This window comes from Hermetia illucens, chromosome 1 (assembly GCF_905115235.1).
Source record: "Hermetia illucens chromosome 1, iHerIll2.2.curated.20191125, whole genome shotgun sequence".
Classification (NCBI taxonomy): domain Eukaryota; kingdom Metazoa; phylum Arthropoda; class Insecta; order Diptera; family Stratiomyidae; genus Hermetia; species Hermetia illucens.
This window is the reverse complement of record NC_051849.1, coordinates 192646196-192671852: the sequence shown is the minus strand read 5'-3', so window position 1 is coordinate 192671852 and position 25657 is coordinate 192646196. Positions and strand designations below refer to the sequence as shown.

The 25657-nt window shown below is 42.1% G+C and overlaps 1 protein-coding gene across 1 annotated transcript in view; it reads left to right on the top strand.

The window, feature by feature from the left end:
• The window catches only part of LOC119657186, a 43261-nt gene extending 34747 nt beyond the window's left edge, over nucleotides 1-8514 (top strand). The window contains exon 2 of the mRNA XM_038063980.1: nucleotides 6816-8514. Within this exon, the coding sequence (XP_037919908.1) occupies nucleotide 6816 (1 nt within the window). The 3' untranslated portion in view covers nucleotides 6817-8514. The remainder of the gene's footprint in view (nucleotides 1-6815) is intronic.
• The last annotated feature ends 17143 nt before the right edge of the window (nucleotides 8515-25657 follow it).

The window sequence follows — 25657 nt, the reverse complement described above, 5'->3', positions numbered from 1 at the left end:
CGAGGGTAAAGCCTTCAACTGAACCGGAAAAACCTCGAACTGATTATCGCCTTATAAAAAATCTTGACACGCCCCCCTTAAACCTCTTAAACGAAATCCCGAGACTTCCGTAATCAAAATGCGTAATTCTCCATACTCGTACAAATTCCACTGTTCCTGTGAATCGTTATCACTAGATTGCATAGCGAACCTGCTCTATAAGTTTTGTGTAAGTTTGATTCACAATTAACTATAAATCATTTAATTATATTCTCGACTGCACTGTAAAAACTAACTAGCTACCATATATATAAATACTGAAAATAAGCATCCGAATTGACTTCTGTCAAATGCAGGGCAAAGCTGTCAACCTCACTAGAAAGGTGACGCTTTCACTTGGTCATTTGGTCCTTCGGTTCCTCAAATATCATAATATTTGAGACTTGACTCGTGTGAAATTTCCACAAATATAAATAGAAAGTCTACTTTTTCTTGTAGACTTGAATTGAACCCTTGAAATGGCTGGATCCCGCGTTCAAACACTCATCCGAATAGTACACGCTATTATTGTGGATCCGTATCACTAGATTGCGTAAAACACTAATAAGACTCGTTCTGTAACTTCCATACAACCGTTTATTCACAATTAATTAAATTACATTTATTTATCTTCGAATTACTTCCCGATAAGGGCATTGATGGTACCGTTGTGGTACATCTTTGTCAATGCGGTAGTAAAAATTAATGAGCCGTTCCTTCTTCGTGTCTGAGGGTCGTCGCTCCGTCAATAATATGTCGCCCGCTGATGTCCACTACCAAACCGTAGTACCCCTTCAAGTGTCATTCTCAACAGTTGACGGTAAATAAACTCCTCAGGATATTATGCCTTGTTGTAACTACCTGCGTTCGAGATGACAGATCGCGGATCTCTCTGTTTCTTTCAAATGCATCCATGTTGACCTAACGGTTTGATCTCTCGAATTCGCGGGTTTTGGCACCGATTTTATGGAAATCAAAGGCAGAAAATAGCTAACAATTATAGGCACGATAGGGGAATTGTTGCTTGGGATAATGAGGGATGCTAAGTCCGCATCTACTTGATGTTGGACCAGACCAAATGAAGAGCAATTTATTCTCACGTTTTTTGGTCCACGGACCCTTTTTTAGCTGCCAAGAATTCAAAGATACGCACTAACGGTTTCGTCCAGGGCAGAGGCAACGAATATATAAAGGGGCGTTTTCCACCTGTTGCCACTTTCGGTCACGCTGCTCCCAACGCAGAGGTGAAGCTTTAGTTCCTATTTAGGGAATGTTTTTCCCCAATAAATTGAGACGAATATGGGCCTCTGTTTATCTGGGTGAAGGTTTGCTCCCACCTCCTCGAAAATATTGGGACTCCGAATATATCACCAAATTGTAAAATCACTTTATCCCAAGTAATTTGGTTACGTATCAAAATTATGTATTCACATTTACATTACTTAACGATATTTCGTTACAATTATTCAGATTATACTTTTTGGCAACGACTATGTTGTTGCCGCACCTGCAAGCTAGTCAAGAGCTTCATTCTTGACATTTTCCTCCAGCCTCTTGTCAGGCCATCAGCGTTCAATGTGGCGGCAGAGGCGAATTGTCGATGGCGTTCAGGGTTCGCACCTCCGTTGTGCCACCACATCACTCCGCCCACCGCTGAAACCGCGCGGGTTCAGGGGAGCAAACCGACCACATGATCTCGCCAATGGGCTCACCGAGCGAATCTGAAGCTTCGCAGGCGCTTTTTTGAAGCGACCGCCTGCTCATCGAACACTTCCAGCCTCGACAAGGAAACCCGTTTGTTCTCGCCTCGAAAGTTGAGCTTGAACGAGTGCTCATCTCGCTCCGGAACTCTAAAGGGGCCCTCGTATGATGGTTGCAGCGGCCTCCGAGGAGCGTCCACCCTAATGAGGGCCTGTGAACACGTGCATTAAATCGGTTGCGTCATTGGATGCCAAGGATACATACAATTTTGCTGTTTCATCACAGTATGCCTTAAACTTATCAACATCTATTTTGTGGCCACTAGATATTATTTCCAATACCGTCGCGAATCTTACAATCGAGTTTTGGTCCACTCCAGTAATGTTGGCTGACATCTCGGTATTGTTGAAAAATTTTCTGCTAGTTTTATCATTGTTACTCGTTCTATCGCTAGGCTTTGCTCAATTGCTCAATTTTGAATTTTTCTTGTATTTCTTTTTTTATCATTTATTAGGCCCTTTTCGGCTCTTAGTTTTTCATTCCACTTTTTTACCGGAATTTTGTACGAAAGATGGAGGACTGTCTCAAAAAATCTTATCCTGGCATGCAAAATTGATAAACCAAACTGTAAATTTTCTTCAGTTAGGTTTGTATCAGATAACGCCAAATCATTGAAAATTTTTTGCGAAGTGTTGCAAATGTAGCACTTCTGGGTAGATGTATTGTCTGATGCAGCATTGCATACTTTACCATTTCCCATTGTCATCAGCAATTGGTGCTTCGTAAATACATGTCCATTTTTTCCACCCACTTTTATCGGCTCTAGTTGGCTTATTTCATTTTTGCAATTATTTATTTCTTCGTTCGTCACGTCTTTTGTTTCATGCACAAATCTGATCCTCACTGGTTTACAATAACGTGGTGAAAACGGGGTCGGATTCTGCAAATTACTTGTTTATTGGTAGTGCACGTAAGTCGCAGAGGCACCAGCGTAGATTGAAAAATGTTTTCCTCGGATTCACTGCTGCTTTCTAATTTTTGTTTATATTGTACCTGCTGTGATCCATCGCATCTCCACTTTGATACAAGTTCAAGAAAAGCCAACTCATCTGGGGTAAAGTAGCTAATAATTCATCTAAGTACAACAGTAATATTTCAATTTTTTTATCCAGAAGAGCTTGCAGTTCTATCTCGGCGAAAGTTGCTTCTTTATCCGTGTAACATTCTTTTTTAGCGTTTTGTATAATGCTGTAACAAGGATACAATTGTTTGTCACTAGTTCATATAATTTCCTATTGCTTTCTTATTAAAGAAGCTTCAACAAAAATAGGCAAGGCATTGTTCGGTGGTAGTTATCTTGATACCGCAGGAATGGTTTGCCTTAATAATGCCTGTTTGTGTTTATCGCCTCTACTAGGTGACGTAAAACATTTTTCACAACGGTGACTCCACCTGAATTGTCACTTTCCCGAAGTCTCATCTGACCAGCATACAAAAGTTCAGAAGCATCGTGACTTTGTCTTAACTGCAGTGTTTCAAGTGTTTTCCGCGCTCACTGCGTTCTGTCGAATTTTCGAAATCTTTTTCCGGGCGTCCAACATTATATATACGCTTAAGGGGAATTTCCAATGTACCCTGCAGCCATTCTCGATTCTTTCTTAAGAACACTTGCTCAGTTCTTCTTGCAGCTTGCCATCTTAATTTCAGATTTTACGCAAGAAAACTTATGCAAAAATTCATGTTTTTTTGCAAATCGAACGTGGCTTTCTTCATAATTTTTTTACACTCCGTCTAATTTTTTGGACGAATCCTCCTCATCCGAGTCTTTTGTCATAAAAAATATTGCTTACCCCGGAAGTATCTGTTAATGACAGAATATCAAATTCAATGCTATGACCGCAAAATAAAACTTAATTGGTAAAGTTAACAGTTGACAAATACCATGGACACTTTTTGGTACTCACTTTTCAACAAAGTTGAAACTACACTAAATGGGCTAAAAGCTGAAAAAAACACAGCCGGGAAATGCCCGAATGCACAACTTATACACCGCGATTTACAATGAAGAACAAAAAATCTTTCATTCAAATGAGTAGTTAAGATATTTAAATATTTTTAAGGTCCTTTCCGTTATAATAAAAAAATATTTGTTTGTATACTACACTCTCAAGACCATTCGATATCAACAACGGTCTACGATAAGGGGATGCCCTATCATGCGTCCTCTTTAACTTGACCCTCGAGAAAGTGGTCCGTGATGCTGAGGTAAATGCAAGAGGTACGATCCTCTTTAAGTCCACCCAACTACTGGCCTATGCTGACGATATCGACATCATGGGAAGAATGACCCGAGACGTACAAACTGCCTTCATTCAGATCGAGCACGCGGCACTCACTGCGAGATCTTGGCCTGCACATCAATGAAGGCAAAACAAAGTATATGGTGGCAACGTGAGCACTAAAAACCAACCAACCAACAACATCAAACCGCACTGGTCAAACCGGAACAATAAAGATAGGAGACTACAACTTTAAGCCCGTTGATAATTTGTCCTATCTAGGGTCGAAAATCACAACCGATAATAGCTACGATGTTGAAATCCTCGCACGATTGTTGTCAGCCAACAGAGCCTATTTCAGCTTACAAAAGCTGTCCCGCTTCAAACGTCTCACCATAGGGTCAAAGCTGTTGCCATACAAGACAATGATCTTGCCAGTCCTCATGTGTTTCTCGGAGACTTGGGTTCTTAACAAGGAACATTGCGAATTCTTGGCCGTGTTCGAGAGAAGAATCCTCCAAAGAATTTTTGGCCTCTACATGAGGATGGACGATTCCATAGCCTACATTAAGACGAAATCAATGAACCATAGCATGACCGCCAGGTTGTGGATAAAATCCGACTCAATAGGTTACGGTGGCCAGGTCACTTAATCCGTATGGATGAGGATCATCCAGCCTAGAATGTCTATAAAGGCAATATCTATGGTACAAAAAGAAGACGAGGCAGATCCTGCCTGAGATGGAACGATGGCGTTGACCTACGCCAAACAGCTTTTAGGGCGAATTGGTGGAATGTCTGAAGTTCCTCCTTAAAGCAAGACTAGACCGCATAGCGGTTGTTGCACCATTGATGATGGATGATGAACGCATCTTTTACGTCGAGGGTTATTACTGCGCAGCATTTGTTTTCTTGTATTGCAGCCTGAGACAAACCAGACACCATGTTGAATGCGTCGACAGTTGATTTCGCCTAACGAAATTCGAATTGTTTGTCTGAAAAGCCTCCTTCCTTTTCCACAACAGCGAGCAGTCTTTTGGATATTACTCTCTCAAATAGTTTGCCAATGGTATTGATATAAAATATCGGTCTGCATGAAGAAGGGTTACCCAATTGTTTACCTTCCTTCGGAATAAGTATGAGCTTTTGTAGCTTCCATTGCTCGGGGGATTCTCCTTCCCTAACACATACCGTGGGTAAACATACCTGGCATTGTCCTGGCGGCAATATTAAGGATTTTTTTTTCAGTGAATCTTTCCGCTGCGTTTAGAACCTCCTCGGCGCAAAACCGGCATGTCTGGAGTTTTTTATTATTGCAGACCTAGACCGGATACCGGTTGTTGCGCCGTTGATGATGATGGGTTGAGTGGTTTGGGTTAAAAATGAACAACTAAAGCTTTTAAATGATCATTATTTGTTGACTAAAGTTTACGCACTTATCTATGAAAATAATTGAAAATTTCCTGTGAATACGATATTTTCTTAGATTGGATTTTTGACCGCTTTTTTGGGTGAAATACCCCCCTATGTGAGACGCATCATGCCAGAGTCACTTAACCCTGTTCTGATGTCCATCACAGGGTCTGCGGGGAGGCGCAGATTCTACCCGTACACCATCGCCGCCGACCGTGAACTCCTCTCGGTGCGCTGTACGGAAGCCAAGCAGGACGAAAAGCAAGGACCGCGACCACGACGGATCGTCACGAGCCCTTAAGGTGGCCTTCAGCGTCCGGTGCCACCGTTCCAGTGTACCATTGGATTGTGTCGTTTGAAGTCAAGGAGCTTTTTTAACTCCGAGAAAAGAGTAGACTCAAACTGCATTCCATCATCATCGTCCGGCGCAACAACCGGTATCCGGTCTAGGCCTGCCTTAATAAGGAACTCCAGGCATCCCGATTTTGCGCCAAGGTCCACCAATTCAATATCCCTAAAAGCTGCCTGGCGTTATGACCTACGCCTTCGCTCTTTTTCTACCATAGATATTGCATTCCATGGTCCGTGATAATTACGATTGGTACACCAAAGCGCGGTATCCATTCTCGACAGAGGGCCTCGGCACAAAATTGCGCCGTAATGTTAGTCTGAGGTATTGTTTCAGGCCACTGCTTAAACCTGTAATGATTGTGGGGCAATACTTGTATCCTGCAATTCTCATAAAGGGCCAATGATGTCGAGATGGTAAGTGTGGAAGCGTTTGGTTGATCTAGGGAATACGCCTACTTCCTTTCGTACGTACTTACTTCGCACTTCTGACATGCGATGCACCCCCTGGCGAAAGAGTTTACGTTCTTGTTCATGGACGACCAGAAGTATTTTTCAGTGACTAACAGGTTCGTCGTCCTGATATCTGGGTGCGCGAGATAGTATATTGCGTCAGAGACCGTAGAGAGAAAAAATTATGTAGAAAACGGGACCCGAGGTGAAAATTATATGGGTCTGAGGTGCAAATTGGGTGAGCCTTCTATTATTCCATTTTTATGTAGTAATTTCTATTCTGGGGCTGGGGGAATCCCCCCCCCCCCTCCACCCCATCTCGTCAGGCCTGGCGGCAGATATTATCGAAGCGCGAAGTGTCACTCTTGATGTTGATCCGTTGACAATCCAGATCATTTCGCAAGTCTTCGGGTAGCTCACTCACCACCGTAGTATTGCCATTAAAGTTACCAGGCGGCAAATTCGTACGATTCAGTACTTTCTAGGCTGAGTAAAAAATCCTTGCTCTTAGTTTCAACTTTTTTCTCTATTTTGTTTTTACCCTCATTGTTTCCTTGTTTTTCACTGATCGTATTCTTACGGTAAATTTCTCTATCTTTACAGGAAATTATGGGATATAAAACCAGATATGCAAAGCACATGTAAATAAAAAAAACTCACAAAGCGTACAGATTTCTTCCGTTTACATTGCCTAATTCCACCAGATCGTCGTGATTCTCCTCCAAAAAATTTCGCGCTTCTTTCAAACATGAAACGAGATTACAAGAAATGCATTTCGTTTTTTACTATGTATTATAAAGTGATTAAATCTAAAACTATAAAATTAAAAAAAAAAGAAGAAAAAAAAAACTGAGGAAAGAAACGATTTTGTGATAGTGTATGTAAGGAGTTAGGTATTTATTACTATAAATAGGTTAAACTTAGAATTTAATTAAATAAAGATAATAATAAAAACTGTGTTATACCTAAAAACGAAACTTTGTACTTAAGGGAGAGAAAAATTATGAAGGAACGAAAGAAAAATGTGAAAAAGGACGAACAAATGTTTGAAAGAACGCAAATACCAATTATATGTACCAGGCTAGATCTGATGTGTTGCTACAGTTTTGAAATGAAACAATAAAATAAATAAATAACAATGGTATCTTTAGTAAACGTACTTACGTAAAACAATGTGTATGTATTTTACCGGGAAAAAAAATAATAAATGTACAGTAAAATAATTTGTATCTAATGAATGGAAAATGATAAAAGTTTTGGAAAAATCTTTCGAGAAACAGAATAATAATCCAACTGAAATAATCCAATAAAAACGGCAAACTGTCGAATCAGACCTAACTTTTTTACACATCCAGAAACTGGGGATTTGGTCACTTGGTGCCATCTTATGAGATTCATTCATAATCCCCTCATTTAAATCTTAAAAGAACGTTTTGTGAGCAGCTCATCAGTCACAAAGTGAAGCAACGTACAACAGAAACTGGCTCAGACCTAATAAAATATCTTTTTGAAAAAGCGGATTATTCAGTGCTTAAAAATCAATACACAATCTGAATGGCTTGTACGAAACGCTCTGCGTGTATGTAAATAAATAGTCAAACTGAACCACAAATATGACAAATTTCAAATTCGAAAAGAATAAAAAAAAAAGATAAAATATTTGTTAGATACGATGTCATCATCCCCTCGGAATAAAGATTGTAAATTAACGAACTTACCATTTCGTCGATACAATTTGATGTCATTCAAGACAACCAGAAAAGACATGACATCAAAGAGAGAAAATCTTAGGCAAATATCAATGTTTGATTTCTTTTATATCAAAATTTGATTATAGTTTATAGTTCTGGAATTATTTAAAAAAAAAAATTTCATATCAAATACGTGAAATCATCATTCGTGTGAAAGTGTGATCTAAGCGTAATTTTTAGTTACAAAATGTATCGTAAATAAATAATAAATCTAGTTAAAGATAATAATGAAAGTTATCGTAACGTAAATATACATAATGTATTTAGTTTAAGTATTGTTTCCTTTTTTACGAAGATGAAAACTAACTTGAAGAAAAAAATATGAATAAAGACAGAAAAAAAAACAATAAATTTCTAAGCGAAAGAATGTGTATAATATCCATTGAGAAAAAGTAATTATATATACGAATTACAATTATTTTTCATTATTATAATTATTATATTATAAACATTATGATTTTTGTTGTTAATGAACCAAAGATGTTTTTGATTTCTTTTTTGCAAAAACGAAAGCGGAAAGAAAATGAGAAAAATATACCGGAAAATAACTTGATAAAATGTTTGGTGTTTCATTTAGAAGTGATAGAGTCAAAGGATTCGAGAAGAGATTGATTGAGATTTTTTTTATAGTTACGTGAAGATGGAAAAAACAAGAGTGAATTTTCTAGGTAATGAATCTATAGTAACACCCGGCCAGTCATATTCACGGATTTTTTATGAGATCCAATGGATTCTCAAGGATATATGGACGTTATCAATAAAATAACCAGTGGAAATTATCACTGAAACAGAATAAATAGAATTTGCAGATCAGAACAGATCCAAAGGTCCAGATGCTTCTGACCGAATACCTCAAGAAGGAACTAAAACAACACAAGCTGGACAACGGTGCAAACTGCGATGTCTTAAACGAAGAAACAACTATCGCGAGGCTCACCATTGATGGGTTGGCCAGAGTCAACCAAGTGGGCAGGTATATCCTAAAAACTCAAAAAAGTGGCGAAATTAGACGTGTAACTCTGCCAACACTTGAGGACAACTTTACTGAAGTGCCCCGTCAGCATCCGCTTGTACGCCGCTATGCTAGCCAGGCTCCGAAACATTGCGGAAAGGGGGGCCCTTTTAGGTAGGCACTTGCTTATCCCTAAAGGTCATTTATGAAGTTTTCCACGTGTGAATCTACTAAAAAGAAGAATAGAAAGGGAGAATATTGCAATTATGCAACTAAAACTTGGACAACGAAATATACCTACTTGAAGTTGAAAAGACTCGTGACCTATACGTTTCTGTCGGACAGAAAACATGCTCGACGATGTGCTCCCGCTTCAGGCATTAATGAGGCTTGACCTTTGGAGTCCTCTCCCTGCTGGACAACTGAAATTCAAGACGTTCTTTTACTGACTTATGAGTTCTATTAGGAGTTAGGAAGGAGGGGGATAGTCAATCTTCAAATTTAAGTTATACCATAAGTCCTTTTGAGAAGTTTAAAATGATTTCAACAAATTTGTCCAAGGCAAATGAACAACATAAAACAAAAGAAATGCAAATTCTTGCAATGGCCTAACTGAAATCCCATCATTCCCTTTTGCATTAAATGTCAGAACTGAGCACTTTTATTTGATACCCCTCATAACTATATTCGGTGAGAAAAATGAAGCACCCCTCCTTTGCATATATGGAGAAAAGAAATTCTACGTAGAACGATGTAGCTGGTGGGCGTTCACAGTCCTCACCTTCCTTCCATCGGAGTGACTATCAGGGCCCAAAATATTAAGGAGATCGAGGTCCTCACAAACGAGGTGAGAGAATTTAGCAACAAAGGCTTTCGGAGTTACTACATTTTTGGCGAAAATGCTACCGAATACAGGTGGTCCTAGGCATGGCCGTTGGCTAATTATTTCGAGAGTTGTCAGCTCCATACTGCTTTATGTAGCCTCAATCTGGACATCGGCATAGAAGTTAGAAGCAAATAAGACAAAATCGCAGCCCCTTAACGATTGTATGCATTGCGAACGTTGTGCGTTTACCGTATAATATCAGACGAGGCAGCATGTGTGACAGCAGGCATGGTCCCCATCGACACCTTGGCGAACGAGGGTTGGCGCCTCTACGACCCAACCTTTGCAATCGATGAGTTTTGTAACTATCATTTAACATGAAGTGACGCTATATTAGAGTGAGAAAAAAGGTGAGACAATTCATCTAAAGGACGCTGGGCTCTCATTATCCCAGATGTCGGAAAATGCATTAAACGGTGAAGTTAACTACGTTCTTACCCAAGCCCTAAGTGGAATTTGAACAAAAATGGTATGGTACTGTATAAATGATCCCAGATAGTGTCCTATGAGGTTGATATAAATATTCTGGCACAATTGAAAGAGTGCGCGAGGCGGACCCTCGTGAAGCTTGATGCAGTAACGAAGCCAGTATGCCTAAAAATAAACGAGGAGACGACCAAAATCATAACACAAACGAAAAAAGGACGCCAATCAGACACAATGCGACAATAAATGATTACAACTTTGAACAAGTCGATATTTTTGGTACTTACCCAGAACTCTTATAAAAGACACCAACGAAAAAGAAGAAGGCACGCCGCTGACCCGAAAATGGTTGAGGCAAAGACTTCGGAAAGTCAAAGATTGATGTCGAACATTAGCAGCATATAAGAAGAAGAAGGGGTAGATAGTAATAAACGTTCAGAACAAGTTTCTCAAATTTTCAAGATAAATTACTTTTAGATGATATTTGAATTTTCATACCACAGATCGGCAGCAAGAGTGGGCTCGGCACCTTAGAGGTTATTTCGTAATGGAATTTAATTGTGCTGTGTTTTGATTTTGACAATCACCTGAAGTACGTTATCATTCATACGGCCACAAACATACTTGGCACCACCCGTAAAAATAGTCGGAACGGAAAAATAAACGTGGGGACGACCAAATTCGAGTCAGTAGTATTGTGTACTCAGCCACAACTCTCGCAAAAGATAACAACGAAATCAATATGCGTGTACACAGGAAAAGAAAAGTTCTTCTATACAAAATTGTCCTGTGTTACGGCAGCGAGAAGTGGATCATGAACTAGGTCGGAGAGCAAAAAGATCAATGCTATTGGACCCCGAATTTTAAGGAAAATCACAGGCTCAGGAAGGATCGACGTATGGCCAATCAGTTACAACAGTGCTGTACTATAAGACGCCATCCATATTATGATTCGAAAGTTCCAGCGGGCAATCTGCGTGGCACGTATGGATGGCAGAAAAATTCACAGGCGCCTACTCAAAGTCAAGGTGGAAGGAAACCGACAACCCTCCTGGAGGGAGGAGGATCAGATGAGAGACCTCAGTGCATAACGCAAGTTACACGCGGTTTGATATCGCAAATTGTAGAGCGCGATCGTTGGACCGAAAAGTATGCAGACGAAGACTTCGGAAGGCCAAGGACTGGCATCGGACTGAAGCGCCGAGGAAAAGGCCTCGTAGATAGCAATGAACTCCCAAACTCTCAAAATTTCTAGATAAATCACCTTTTGATGACGTGCGATATTTCTCAGGCCAAACTGAGTAAAGATGCTCCAAAAATAGACTAAATATTTTCAAACTGGCCACACAACAATACAAAGTTCATGCTGTATATATGCAGGGTGGCAGTTGAGTTTCAGGAAAACAACTTCGAAAAACAACAAGAATTTGTAATGTTTCGTATAAAACAGAATCTTATTAAAATCAGTTTACTGACAGTCTTTCTTTTCTTAAGCAGGTGGAAATCTTCGCATCCCAATTCTCCTAGCAAGTTACCATCCTCCGTACAAAATTTCCTGGTGATAGCACTTCACCACGAACCACGAACCTAGAACATAAGAGGAATAGGTGCGATGGGTCCTCTGGGAACCCGTTGCAGTTTGGGCAATTAGGTCCAATTTACACCAGCACAGGTATTGACGGTATCCTCCATAGCTGTTGAAAAACTGGGTGAGATTATAATTGATCTCTGTAGGCTTTCTCTCCAGCCCTTATGGAAGGGATCAACCTGTAAGTCCAACGACCCTTTTCTCACTGGTCCCATCGCGGTTGCCATCTCTGTTATATATGTTCATCATCTTGGTATTCAGGATATCAATCCGCATTATTTCCGAAATAAAGAATGCAGCAGCATCTGAGACAATACTGAAGGCAGAACATATACTTAAGGCAGTTCTTCTGTAGACTGAATGCGGGTTTATGTGTATTGCCTAAAACAGCGCTTTTTCCCAAACTGGGGCTGCATATAGCAAGATTATGAGCTGGTTATGAGCAATCCGCAAGTATGTCGCGGTCTTCCTTCATTCAGCATCATCCTTGTCAGAGTCATAATCATGGTGAATGCCTTTTCGTGCTTGGAAGTGATGATACAATTCCCAATTCTAATGCAGGCGTAAATTCTCTTACAGCGCTTAGTGATGAGGACCGCTTCCGTTATTTCCTTAGCGAGTGCCACACCAGCACTTCCTAACCAAGCCTTAACCACGCTGATTGCATCTTCGAGATGCTTTGTGATCACAACCAGTCGTCGGAATAACCCACCACCGTGGTCTCCTCCGGAGCCGGAAGGTTAAGTAATCATTGTACATGATTTTCCACAGCAGAAGCTCCAGTACAGAGCCCGGTGGGACACCTGCGGAGACAATATACTCCTTGAATCCATCATTGGTATTATACCAGATCGTCCGTTCTTGCAAGTAGCTATCGACAATAGCAACGAGTAGGTGAGAACACCAATCGTCGCCAGACACTTTCGTTTAAGGTTCAAATTAGCCGAGTTGAATGCATTCCTCACATCCAGGGTCACCACCACGCAACATTTGCTGGTACAACCCCTTCCGTGAATTGCATTTTCGGCCAAGCCACTAACCATTTTGATGGCATCAATGATTGGTCTGGGAGTAATCTATTCTAAATTATCCGCTCCAACATTTTTCCCACATTGTCTAGAAGACATATGGGTCTATAGGAAGGCGGTCCCTCTCGAGATTTGCTAGTCTTAGATAGCAGCATCAGCTTCTGCCGCTTCCATTGCGCAGGAAAGATACCCACGGACTTGCACGCTCCGAACAACTCAACGAACACATCCGGTCTACATTTAACGGCAAGTTTGAGGGCCTTATTCAGGATGCCGTCCAAACCCGAGACTTTGCTGTCGACTGCAAATCTCCAGTAGCTCGTCCCTGGTGGCTGGTGGAATTCAGCTTGCTTCGAGCACCTAACCAGCCTCTTATATTCACGTTGTGAGTTCCGGAATTTTAACCAATCCTCGTTCTTCTTGCTGGAAATAGGACAAGCCTCTTCATAGCACCCTAAAAGCCTGCAGTTCAGAGTTTCCAATTTATTTTCAAGCGACAAAAGGGTTCTTAGTGGCCTAGGGAGCTATACTATCCGTTTTCCTAGTATCTCGCCTTTCTATTGCAAAGTCTTCGTTCGCAATAGTCAGACAGTGACACTTCGTCTAGCATCCGCCAGATTGTAATCAACTCTAACACTTTTGAAATACAGTTTATTACTTCACTTCTTCTCGATCCCACGAATGTATGGGCGCACCCTACGTTTGCAGTCATGAGGCTAGCTGAAGTGATGAAATCAAATAACTTCTCTCCTCTTGGATTATATTTGCTACTACCCCAACAAATATGTTTCGCATCGCAACCTATTAAGAGTTCGAGACCACTTGATTCTGCATGCGCTACCAGACCCCTTAGGGTAAATAAGCGGAAGCAACTATAATGCTTTTCCTCTCGTCATTCACCTGATACTGCACGATGACCGTAACTATGTCCTGGGAACAGAACTGTCTCAGCACGGCTGTCTCTAACCGTTTTAACATCAGGACACAGGCTCTCGGTCTTATGGATCTTTCATCGTAAAAGATCCTAGCCACCTTTACTGATCCAATGCCACAGATTCTATTAAATCGAACCCATGGTAGTCCTGCAGCTTTGTCAGCTTCGCTGCCAGCGGACAGGAGGAGGCTTTGGCATGCTGTATGTTAATTTGACTAATTTGTATGTTTTTCGATATAAATTTTGTCTAATATGTAATGGAAAATTGTTAAAAGCGTATGCCGCGGTCCGCATGACGGGATTTCCAACACCGTACCGCCAGAGGCTCGATCCTAGCTCGATTTCTCTGAGAAAAGCGGCGCTTGGACGAACAGCAGTCTCCATGTCCTCATCCATGAAAGGTCTCATCTCATCCCGCAGAGCATTCGTTTGTTTTCCACTTAGCACCTGGACTGGTTTCGGCGTCCGGTTTGCCTAGATTCGATAACTCGAACTAGTATCAAGTCAATTCTGTTCACGTCTCTGGCTTCCCTTTCCTCCGCCTATTCCTTGGAAGGTGTAGGAGAAGTTACTAGCAGGTAGGATCCAGGCTGTAGTCCCTTCACCAGTGCAAAACCTCATACGGAAGTTCCGCCACTGTATATACTACCTTCCGCAGCTCCACTGTGGAAGCGCGCACCAGAGATGCTGCAGTTTGCTCAATATTGTATGAGCCAAAGACCATCATTGTTCTTCGTTCTCAACTTGGAGATGATACTTTAGACTTTTCAGATATGATTGAATTTCAATTTATCTGGGAAAAAGGGATGACTTCCTCTGGTCCAGTTCGAATACCAAGTTGAAACCCTCCACGTTTGTAGATTTGTCCTTCCTGGCATTCATGAACTTTACCTTCCAGTGTCCAAAGTCCATGCCCGGGTTCTGTTCACCCAACATGCGAATGATGTCGTCTGCCTTCCTTCGAGGGGCCGGTGACCAACATCTGACATGTTTTGTCCTACGCATCTCAGTGTTCATAATAGTGAACTTGGGCCGACCGCCAGAATTCAAGCAGGGATTACCTGCTGGAGCCACTTTAAAGCAGCCTCATCAGTGCACTCCAAATGCAGAAGCCCATTGCGAAAACCTTGTTTGTTAAATCTTGGCTTCGTTCCAGGTTCCTGCATTTTTTTCACAGGCATTCCCGGAAGATGGTGCCTTCCTTGCAGCAAACTCCCACGCAGCAGTCAAAACTGAGGCTGCAGCTTGTGCATACGTCCTCTTCCTTCCCGCGTTCGTGTCCGTATTTCGTAAGCCCTGGTGCGTTGGCCTCCACAGATGTATTGGTATTACGCTTCTTGCGCACATTACCGCTGACGGAAGAGTTTGGTGTGCCTAATGTGGATCTCACCGGGGTTATCAGTTTATCTGCGCCTTCCACCGAAAATTCTGCTTCCTTGTGCCCGATTTCTCTGGACATTAGCGTATCTAGTAGTACAGCTACGTGCATCATCTTCTTTCCCAGTGGCTTCTTCTGCTGCTGGTTTGGGGCCTCTCCAGGTTCTCGTTCTCCGGGACGCTTGGACCCATTTCTACATACTGGCGTTAAACCAGTAGCGTCCACGTCACAAGCTTCCGGTTCTTCCGCTCTTCCCGGTAAGGATGAAGGAGAAGGTTCTGACAGGCAGAATTCAGCCTGTAGCCGCCCCCCCCCTTATTGGCAAAGTTCCCTTCTGCCGAGCCTTTCTCTGCCGTCTGCGGGTAGATTTGGGTCGTAGTAGCATTTCAAGTTTCTCCCAAGGTGAGAGTTTCCGCACTTTTTTTTCTTCGCCGTAGGCACTAAGTGCAAGTTTTCCACCGAGTCGGAAAGCATGCCTTCTACAGATTTATCCATAGGGCCAGATGAGCGGCTCAGGGAGCAATGGGTATGATTAACCATGAGGTGAAGCAGCGAGCTAACAAGGAAACTCAAAGAAACCTGAAGCTGGCAATACAACAAAGTAAAAGGGATTTATCCAGGCTTTATTTTTTTGCTACTCTTGGACATTCGAAGGATTTGCTCGTTTTGGTTGTGTACTTCCACGTATAAGGAAATCTGGATTAAAACATTGAACAGTTATTTCAGAGTGGGTACAAGTCTCTAAATATTACTCGAAAATGCACTCGAAACTGTAACTAGGATAGAAAACCGAACAGGTTTCATTAAGACATCGTATTAAAATTGTTAGGTTGGCCGGTTTCTAACCAGCGCTCAAAAAGGTTTCTGCGAACAAGGGTTTAGGTCATTCAGTTCTCAGTCTCAGCCTTATATGTTAGATTGTATCCCCTACTGAAAACGTTGAGTGTGCTCTAGGGTGGGTACTTTTCAGGGAACTCTGGTTTAAAGTATACACATTATGTTTACATATCACTATAATCCAAAATAATAGAGGCTACATCTAGATCCGCTAGTGTTTTCTCTTGAATGATAAATCTTATTTCAGCTTTCTCTCGTGGGTTTTATTCCTGTGGAGTTGACCAGGGACTCTACATTTAAAAGGGTATATTCTGGAGATTGTTAGAAGCTCATTGGCTGTACTTTTTTCACCAAAGTATCTGGGTTTGCAAGGATTTGGCCCTATGCGTGCGAGTGTTAGGCCCAATGCGTGCAATATATTTCAGTAGATGTGCACCAAGATTAACAAAAAAGGACCCAGAAGTTGATTTTATGCCCCTGCATCATTCATTTCTATTACAACCATCTACTACTGCCTAAATGACCACTGCATCCTAATGATGAATTCTTTCTATTATTCATCACATATTTAAGACTCAGTTCATCGTGCTAAATGCATACACTGTAGAGTTACCCGACATATTTTTTTCAGGACATGCATTTTCATCAAAGTTGACGTGATTAACTGAATGCATTTCCACCAATATTGGCTTTACTATTCCTCATGGTGAAAACACTGTTGGAAGCAATTTCATATGTTTCATGCTGGTGACTTCAACACATGAAAATAAAGTTGGAAGACAGGAAAAAAAGCCATTAGGAAAGCGAATTAGGTCAAATTATTGAAATTGAATCGAGTATTGGTAATACACGTCCACGTCCAATTGGAAAATATAATAGCTTCCTTGCTTTCCTTGCACAGAATCAGAGGTAAAACGGTAATGATGATTTACGAGTAATTCAACCAAATGTAGAACGAATGGCAGGACATCAATAACCGCTACTCCATTTGACAATGAAATAAAATGATCAATGGATAAATAAAAGAGGAATTAATTGAAAAATGGATATCAGGATATCTCAATACCGTTAATGGAAAATTGGTAGTTGATTATAAGCCGAAACGAGACGGCAAGCGCTCGGGGGATAATCTATCATTGTACGTAGTTGGAGTTGGTTTAATTGTTTCCAATCCAAGTCACTTAATGTACATTAATTACAAACTTCAACTAAAGGAATGCATTGTAAAATTCGAACTATTTGAGGAATGTAATAAGGATGTCGAAGGATAAGTTGGATTAAGTCAATGAGATTTAAATTGTAATGGACATGGTCCTTTTGGTGTCTCGAGATGCAATGCTACTTGACAATATTTCTGCAAAGTAAATTTACTTGCAGTACAGAGGTATGGTGATTGAGTTGACAGTCGATTCCTTCATTCGTAAGAGCCTTAAAGTGTTTAATGTAGCAAATAAATGAATACGTTTCGTAATATGAAGTACGCCTAAAGGAATAATATTACATATCAAACCAATGACAACAGAAACTCTCTAAATTGACATTTGAGTTAACCCAACGGACTCATCCTACACGAAAACGGTGAATGCTGCAGTCAACCATCCCAATCAATATTAAGTTGACTGAGAGGTCAAAGGACTACCTCAATACCAAAAATATGTGGAAGCAGGGCGGAAGGTACAGTCAATGAATGTACAAATAACAGAGTTTCGGTATGGAAGTGCCAATCTTCTCTTTATTTGAAGTTGAAATCGTGGACGGTGAGAATTTATCATTGTCAAACATAACACCAGAGTGCTCCAACATAAACCGCGAGAGGAAGAGAAACTCCCGATGAAAAGGCCTATACTTTTCTTCCAATAGTGACATAGTCAACACAGGTCACATCCAATGACTCAACCCTTGATGAAGGGGCAAACTAATGAACGCGAAAAAATGGGTATATGGCTCCCTAACCATAAAGTGATATGTGAGGCATTCCGTAGCTGGTTTCTTTTGTGCACAGACAAACTTTAGAGCTTATTATTATTATTCTGTTAAGGGAAAGTCGCACCGCGTCCTTGAAGAACTATTGTGCCCCTTTTACTGGTTATAGTATACCTATTGATCATAGTATCTCAAGCAGGCCTGTAACCGTTAGGAACTTTAGTATGTTCCCCACTTCCAGATGTTTCAGCTTTGCATCTGGTATTAAGTGTTCTCCCAGATGTATCGACCTACTTTGCACAAGTGCCGGACACTGTCCCAGGACGTATAGAGGTTTCGTCCTCCTCCTCACAAAATCTGCAGGCAGTGTCCGTAGATATCCCTAGCTTCCCTAGGTGATAGTTCAGCCGACAATGACCAGTGAGAATTCCCACTATGATTCGGAGGTTTAAGCAGTCCTTTGTACGCATGGGTTCGTATCCCCCAATAAGCACCCTGGACTGCTCCATCCCTGGTAGGCCCGCCCAATATAGTTCCCTCAACCGTTTCTCTTCGTTTCTTACATTTAAAGCCATGAAACCGTTGCCGATTCCACAGAAGGGTTCTGGCCAGTGTAAAGGGATCCCTGTTCCCTTCTTGGCTAGTTCATCCGCTTTAGAGCTTGAGTCAAGACTTCATACCGAGCGATTATCAAACAATCTTTCTCGATTAAGATAGGGTGCTGGACTCTACTTGTCAATAAGCGGGAGAACAATAGATTGGTCAGAGAAAGAACCGGATGAGCAAAAATTCATTGAACTGAATAGGAATAGTATACTAGGCACACCCTCACAGATCCTCGTCATATAAAGTATAAAGCGGTGTATGGTGGAATCCTAATCAATGCAATAACTCCGCCGTAGCCGGTCCAAGCCGGTTGTGAAAGGAGGAGGGATAGATATTTTCAGACTGAATATTGGCTGCATGCCACCGCAGCGATTCAGGGGGTAGGTGTGGGAAGTGCAGGAACCTTGTATGAAAGGTTTTGTGTGTTTCTTTTACAAAAACATTTAAGTGTGCATTTGTCCCATTAGTATCATGTAGTATATGCATATACAGGGTGCGGCAGCATAACTTCCTTTTTTAAAATGCGCGCCACTCATTTAGTTGATGTCATAGCGGAGCGCTAGTGGTCTCGTTCAAGAGGGGATACTGTAAAGTTTTGTCCCGACACGGTTCAGTCGCCATCATGCGTTGGAATAGTGAAGACGTGCCTTTGCCGTTGAGGTTTACTTTTCAAGCGGATGTTCGGTTATTGCAACACAGCGTGCATTTCGGAATCGCTTTAATTTAGCCCCGTTGGCTCCCGTCCCAGATCGCAAATCAATTGTTACATGGGTCACTACATTCAGACAAACTGCAAGTGCGACAAAAGGAAGAACTGGAGTCCCTCGGCCCGTTAGATCACCTGAGAACATTGAAGCAGTGAGAGCGTCAATGTTGCGATTGCCACGGCGTTCTGCACGCAAACACGCATCTGCCCTTGGACTATCCGATCGTTCTGTGAGAAGAATTCTTCGTGATGATCTTCATTTTCATCCCTATAAGATGGCGATAGTGCAGGAGCTTTCAGAACGTGACTTCAATTCTCGGATGAATGCGTGTGAGCTTCTTCTTGATGTCGTTCCCGAGGGTGCTATTGTTTTTTTTAGCGATGAAGCCCATTTTCATTTGTGTGGGTCGGTTAACAAACAAAACATGCGCTACTGGCCTGACACCAACCCTCGAGAATTGCATCAAAAGCCTTTGCATTCACCCAAAGTCACAGTGTGGTGTGCAATTTCCTCAGCTGGAATTATTGGTCCCTGGTTTTTTGAGAAAAATGAGGTTACAGTGACAGTGAATTCGGACCGGTTTGTAAACATGCTACAGAATTTTTTTTCCCACGGCTAGAAAATTTGGATTTGGGGGACACTTGGTTCCAACAAGACGGTGCAACAGCACACACTTCAAGAGCATCGATGGCTGTTTTGAGGGAACACTTTCCAGAGCCCCTTATCTCAATTAGAGGCGATTGGGCATGGCCGGCACGCTCTCCCGATCTGTCCCCTTGTGATTTTTTTCTATGGGATTTTTTGAAATCCCGTGTTTATGTGAACCATCCAAGAACCCTACAAGATTTGAAGACCAACATTCAAGAAGAAATTGCCAACATAACACCTGCTATGCTAACAAGAGTCATGACAAACACCAGAAATCGGTTTACGCAATGTATGGAGAATGGGGGACGTCACCTAACAGATTTGATCTTCAAAACAATGTAAATAAAAACTTTAGACATGTACCTACATTATAAAAAATAAATAAATATTTTCCGATGAATACAATAGTTTTTATTGAGTTTTGAAAAAAGGAAGTTACGCTGCCGCACCCTGTGTAAGGTGAGAATATCAACTTTCAGGTGATTTTGACATTCAAAGCCTTGAATTTGTCCAGAACCGATATCTTTAACCTATTATATCTTCGATAGTAATAGTGCAATTTCCACCAAACATGGCAGGATCATGTTGTAGCCTTTATTGCTACAAAATTTTGTGGCGCTAAGATTAACTTAAGGGGGTTTCGCAGCCAACTACTTCAAATTATATAATAGTAATATACATATATTAAGGGGGTTATCCCGTGTGTCGGATCCTTGGAATCGAATTTTTTTTCATCATCATCAACGGCGCAACAACCGGTATCCGGTCTAGGCCTGCCTTAATAAGGAACTCCAGACATCCCGGTTTTGCGCCGAGGTCCACCAATTCGATATCCCTAAAAGCTGTCTGGCGTCCTGGCCCACGCCATCGCTCCATCTTAGGCAGGGTCTGCCTCGTCTTCTTTTCCTACAATAGATATTGCCCTTATAGACTTTCCGGGTGGGATCATCTTCATCCATACGGATTAAGTGACCCGCCCACCGTAACCTATTGAGCCGGCTTTTATCCACAACCGGACGGTCATGGTATCGCTCATAGATTTCGTCATTGTGTAGGCTACGGAATCGTCCATCCTCATGTAGGGGGCCAAAAATTCTTCGCAGGATTCTTCTCTCGAACGCGGCCAAGAGTTCGCAATTTTTCTTGCTAAGAACCCAAGTTTCCGAGGAATACATGAGGACTGGCAAGATCATAGTCTTGTACAGTAAGAGCTTTGACCCTATGGTGAGACGTTTCGAGCGGAACAGTCTTTGTAAGCTGAAATAGGCTCTGTTGGCTGACAACAACCGTGCGCGGATTTCATCATCGTAGTTGTTATCGGTTGTGATTTTCGACCCTAGATAGGAGAAATTGTCAACGGTCTCAAAGTTGTATTCTCCTATCCTTATTGTTCTTCGTGTTTGTGTTTGACCAGTGCGGTGTGATGTTGTTGGTTGATTCGTCTTCGGTGCTGACGTTGCCACCGTATATTTGGTCTTGCCTTCATTGATGTGCAGCCCAAGATCTCGCGCCGCCTGCTCGATCTGGATGAAGGCAGTTTGTACGTCTCGGGTGGTTCTTCCCATGATGTCGATATCGTCAGCATAGGCCAGTAGTTGGGTGGACTTGAAGAGGATCGTACCTCTTGCATTCACCTCAGCATCAGGGATCACTTTCTCGAGGGCCAGGTTAAAGAGGACGCATGATAGCGCATCCTCTTGTCGTAGACCTTTGTTGATGTCGAATGGTCTTGAGAGTGATCCTGCTGCTTTTATCTGGCCTCGCACATTGGTAAGGGTCAGCCTAGTCAGTCTTATTAATTTCGTCGGGATACCGAATTCTCTCATGGCCGTGTACAGTTTTACCCTGGCTATGCTATCATAGGCGGCTTTAAAGTCGATGAACAGATGGTGCAACTGTTGTCCATATTCCAACAGTTTTTCCATCGCCTGCCGCAGAGAGAAAATCTGATCTGTTGCTGATTTGCCTGGAGTGAAGCCTCTTTGGTATGGGCCAATGATGTTCTGGGCGTATGGGGCTATCCGGCCTAGCAAGATAGTGGAGAATATCTTATAGATGGTACTCAGCAACGTGATACCTCTATAATTGCTGCACTGAGTGATATCTCCCTTTTTATGTATGAGACAGATTATGCCTCGCTGCCAATCGTCAGGCATTGATTCGCTGTCCCATACCTTGAGCACAAGTTGATGAACCACTTGGTGTAACTGGTCGCCTCCATATTTAACCAATTCGGCTGTAATTCCATCGGCTCCTGGCGACTTATGATTTTTTAGCCGATGAATTGCACGGACTGTTTCTCCTAAACTTGGTGGTGGCAGTATTTGTCCGTCGTCTTCAGTTGGCGGGACCTCCAACTCGCCGATGTTCTGGTTGTTCAGTAGCTCATCAAAGTACTCAACCCATCGCTCCAATATGCCCATTCTGTCGGAAATCAGATTTCCCTCTTTGTCTCGGCAGGATGAGCATTGAGGTGTATAAGGCTTCATCCTGCTGACTTGTTGGTAAAACTTCCGCGCCTGGTGCGGTTGCTCCCTGTACTTTTCTAGTTCACAGACTTGTTGGTTCTCCCAGGCTTCCTTTTTCCGTCTGTGAAGTCGCTTCTCCGCTCGACGGAGTTCGTGATAAGTCTCTGCGCGTGCCCGCGTTCTTTGAGAATGCAACATTACTCGGTATGCGGCATTCTTCTTGGCGGTGTTCGATCAACACGTGGTCAATTTGGTTGAAAGTGGTCCCGTCTGGAGAGGCCCACGTATGTTTGTGGACCGCTTTCCGCGCAAACCAGGTACTTCCAACAACCATTTCGTGTGACCCTGCTAATTGAATAGTCTGCAGTCCGTTATCATTTGTTTTGTCGTGTAAGCTATGGGAGCCAACGTATCGCCTGAATACGGGCTCCTTCCCTACTTGGCTGTTAAAATCCCCAAGTATGATTTTGATATCATATCTGGGACAGGCTTCGAGGGTTCTTTCTACTGCCTCGTAGAAGGTATCCTTCTCCGACTCTGCAGTCTCCTCTGTAGGGGCGTGAACGTTTATGAGGCTTATATTTCTAAACTTGCCTCGCAAGCGCAGAGTGCATAGCCGTTCGCTTATACTTTCAAAGCCGATAACAGCAGGTTTCATTTTTTGGCTGACTAAAAAACCTACTCCGAGCACATGGAATTTTTTTTGGTGGGTATCAATTGTATCTGGATATAGTGTGGAATATACGAGCAAAGTAATTTTTTGATTTTCGGAGTCCTTCGAAATTTATAGTGTTAAACACGTGATAAGTCACATGCTAGATTTATGTCGATCGCCGTAATAAAGCTCATATTTATCGGTCCGAATGACGTTCGAATGACTTCGCTAAAAGGACTAGAATTGAAGCCAAGGCCGTACATGTGTTTCTTCAAGAAACCTAAGGTTTATGGACTAGGTATAGCAGATTAATGCTTAAGGTTTTATGGCTAAAAATCGCATTCTACTTTTTAAATGTGTTTTTCTCGAAACCGCCTGTTGAAAATCGGCTGCCACCATAGCCCAAAATCTATCCAACGAAATTCTTTGAAATTTTCACGACTTATTCACAACATATTTCTACGGTCCGCAAACTATTATAGGATAATTGCGATTCATTCAGTAGTTTTTTTTATTCACCGAAGAAGCCGTAAAAAAACATCAAAATTCAAAAAAAAAAAGTTTAACACGCCACCAAAAATTTAGTTTTCAATATTTTTTAATAATCTTAATTTCCGGACTGTAGTTAAGTCTGTACGTTAAAATGCCTTTTTTCCTTACCTTTTTTCTCTAAGATGATCGCAGCGCCCTCTAGCGTTGCAGCAGAAAAACACCTTTTTTTTGGAGATGGGTGTATAAATTGCTCTGTATTTCAATAACAAACTATGTGATCGGGCTAGAAAAATTACTATGCACGCTCAAGATATTAATAAATCTATGGTGGAAAATTCGTATTTGTATCTTTCTCCAGTTCTTCACAAAAAATTTCTAAAACAACCAAAAAAAACGGCCTTCACACGGGATGACCCCCTTAAGTTTATTTGAACAGATATCGGTATGAAAGGTACTTCGGAGCCTAGGCATCATATAGTGGCAGCCTATTGATTTTTTTCAGATTTTTCGGTTGTATACTTTCTGGGAATGGGTCCCTTTAAGAAATGATCAGTTTTGACCCCCCGCACCCCCCACGTTTTCAACAAATGTCAAAACTCAAACCGGTTTTGACAAGTACTAACCGAGAACTTTCATTTGATATCCCACATGACTATATTTGATGAAAAAAAAAATTGACACCTCTCTTTTGGATATATGGGGATATTTCACCACAACTTTGGTAACCATTTCAGCAGGTCCGCGTAAGTAGCGCATGAAGTGGACTGAGGAAATGAACCTCGTTAACATCCGCTCCTACTACTAAATAACCATAGGGCAGGTATAACATCTTACCGCCCCTTGTTCCAAGGGATATTCGTAGAACGCTTCCCGCAATACCAATACGCAGACCAATACCGCTTCATGACTCGCACCTACACAATCCCGGCCGCAATCATGATACGTGTTCGACTTCAGGTCATCAGCGATGGTGCAGTTGCGGCTGCCAGATTGCACGGTCAAAAGCATTCGTCTGGAATGTCGGCGGGACTCACTAAGGCAGGGCATTACTAGGCTGACTCAAGTCAGCTCTGGTAATACCAGCAGATGGGTGAAGAAGTGTATAGAGTTTACAGGAACTCTGCCATCCTCAGTGGGCCACACATGGTTGAAATTCTGGACACACACAGCAGAAACTTTCTGTCGTATCCAGTCAGTTATGACTGTATGGCGAAAGTCACTACAGACGTGTCCAGAATGCAAAGTACGCGAGGAACTAGCGGAGCTTTTTCAGGTCACTCAACGAATGCCAACAGAGCGTCCAGACCGTGCAGTATTTGGTGACGGAAGCGAAAGAATATGGGGGTGGACTGTAGGGGCTACACACCAAATATGCTGAGTGGATCACCGCCATGCCACTACGGCTGGCATGAATTTTGCGGGTATTATTGAAGAGTAAGTTCGACGAGCCATAAACAGCTCATCTCTCTGCCTGATCTCTGCCCTGGGAGCAACGTGCCCGAAGTGGTTACAAGTTGGCATTTTCTCCCTTATATTAATTCAAAAACACGACATGTGTATGAATTATAGATAAGGCAAAACCGCCTTGTGAAATTCAAGGCTAAGCCGGCCGAGGCTAAACTAATATTTTGTTTGAGAAACGAGGGATTCCTAAGTTCACTTAATGGCGGATCGGACCAGTTGGTAACCAACATACTTTTTCGCCTATATTCCACGGAACCCTCGTCCGCACCCAAGTTGCAAAACATGTGACTTACAGCTTCGTCCGGAGTGGAGGCAACTCATCAGACATCAGGACGAAACCGTAAGTCGCATGCTTTGCAACTTGGGTGCTTGCCTAAGGATGAGTGTGTGGTGGTCCGGTCCGCCATTAAGTGGTTGGTTTACTTAGGAGTCCCTCAATTCTCAAACAAAATTTTAGCTCGAAGAACTCTAGGGGTCCAATTCTGGATCGAGTGCAGAACTTCTGGTACAAAAAGTTCACTAGTGTAATCGGTTAGCACACAGCATAAATCAGGTCATTAGTCGACCGGAGGAATTTCCACCGGGGATTACGTACTTTATCCCTAAGAAGGACACGGTACAGGACCCTGCAGACACAAGACCGATTACTTGCTGACCAACCCCCTACCAACTCATAATGCACATTATTAGTGGAAGGGTCAA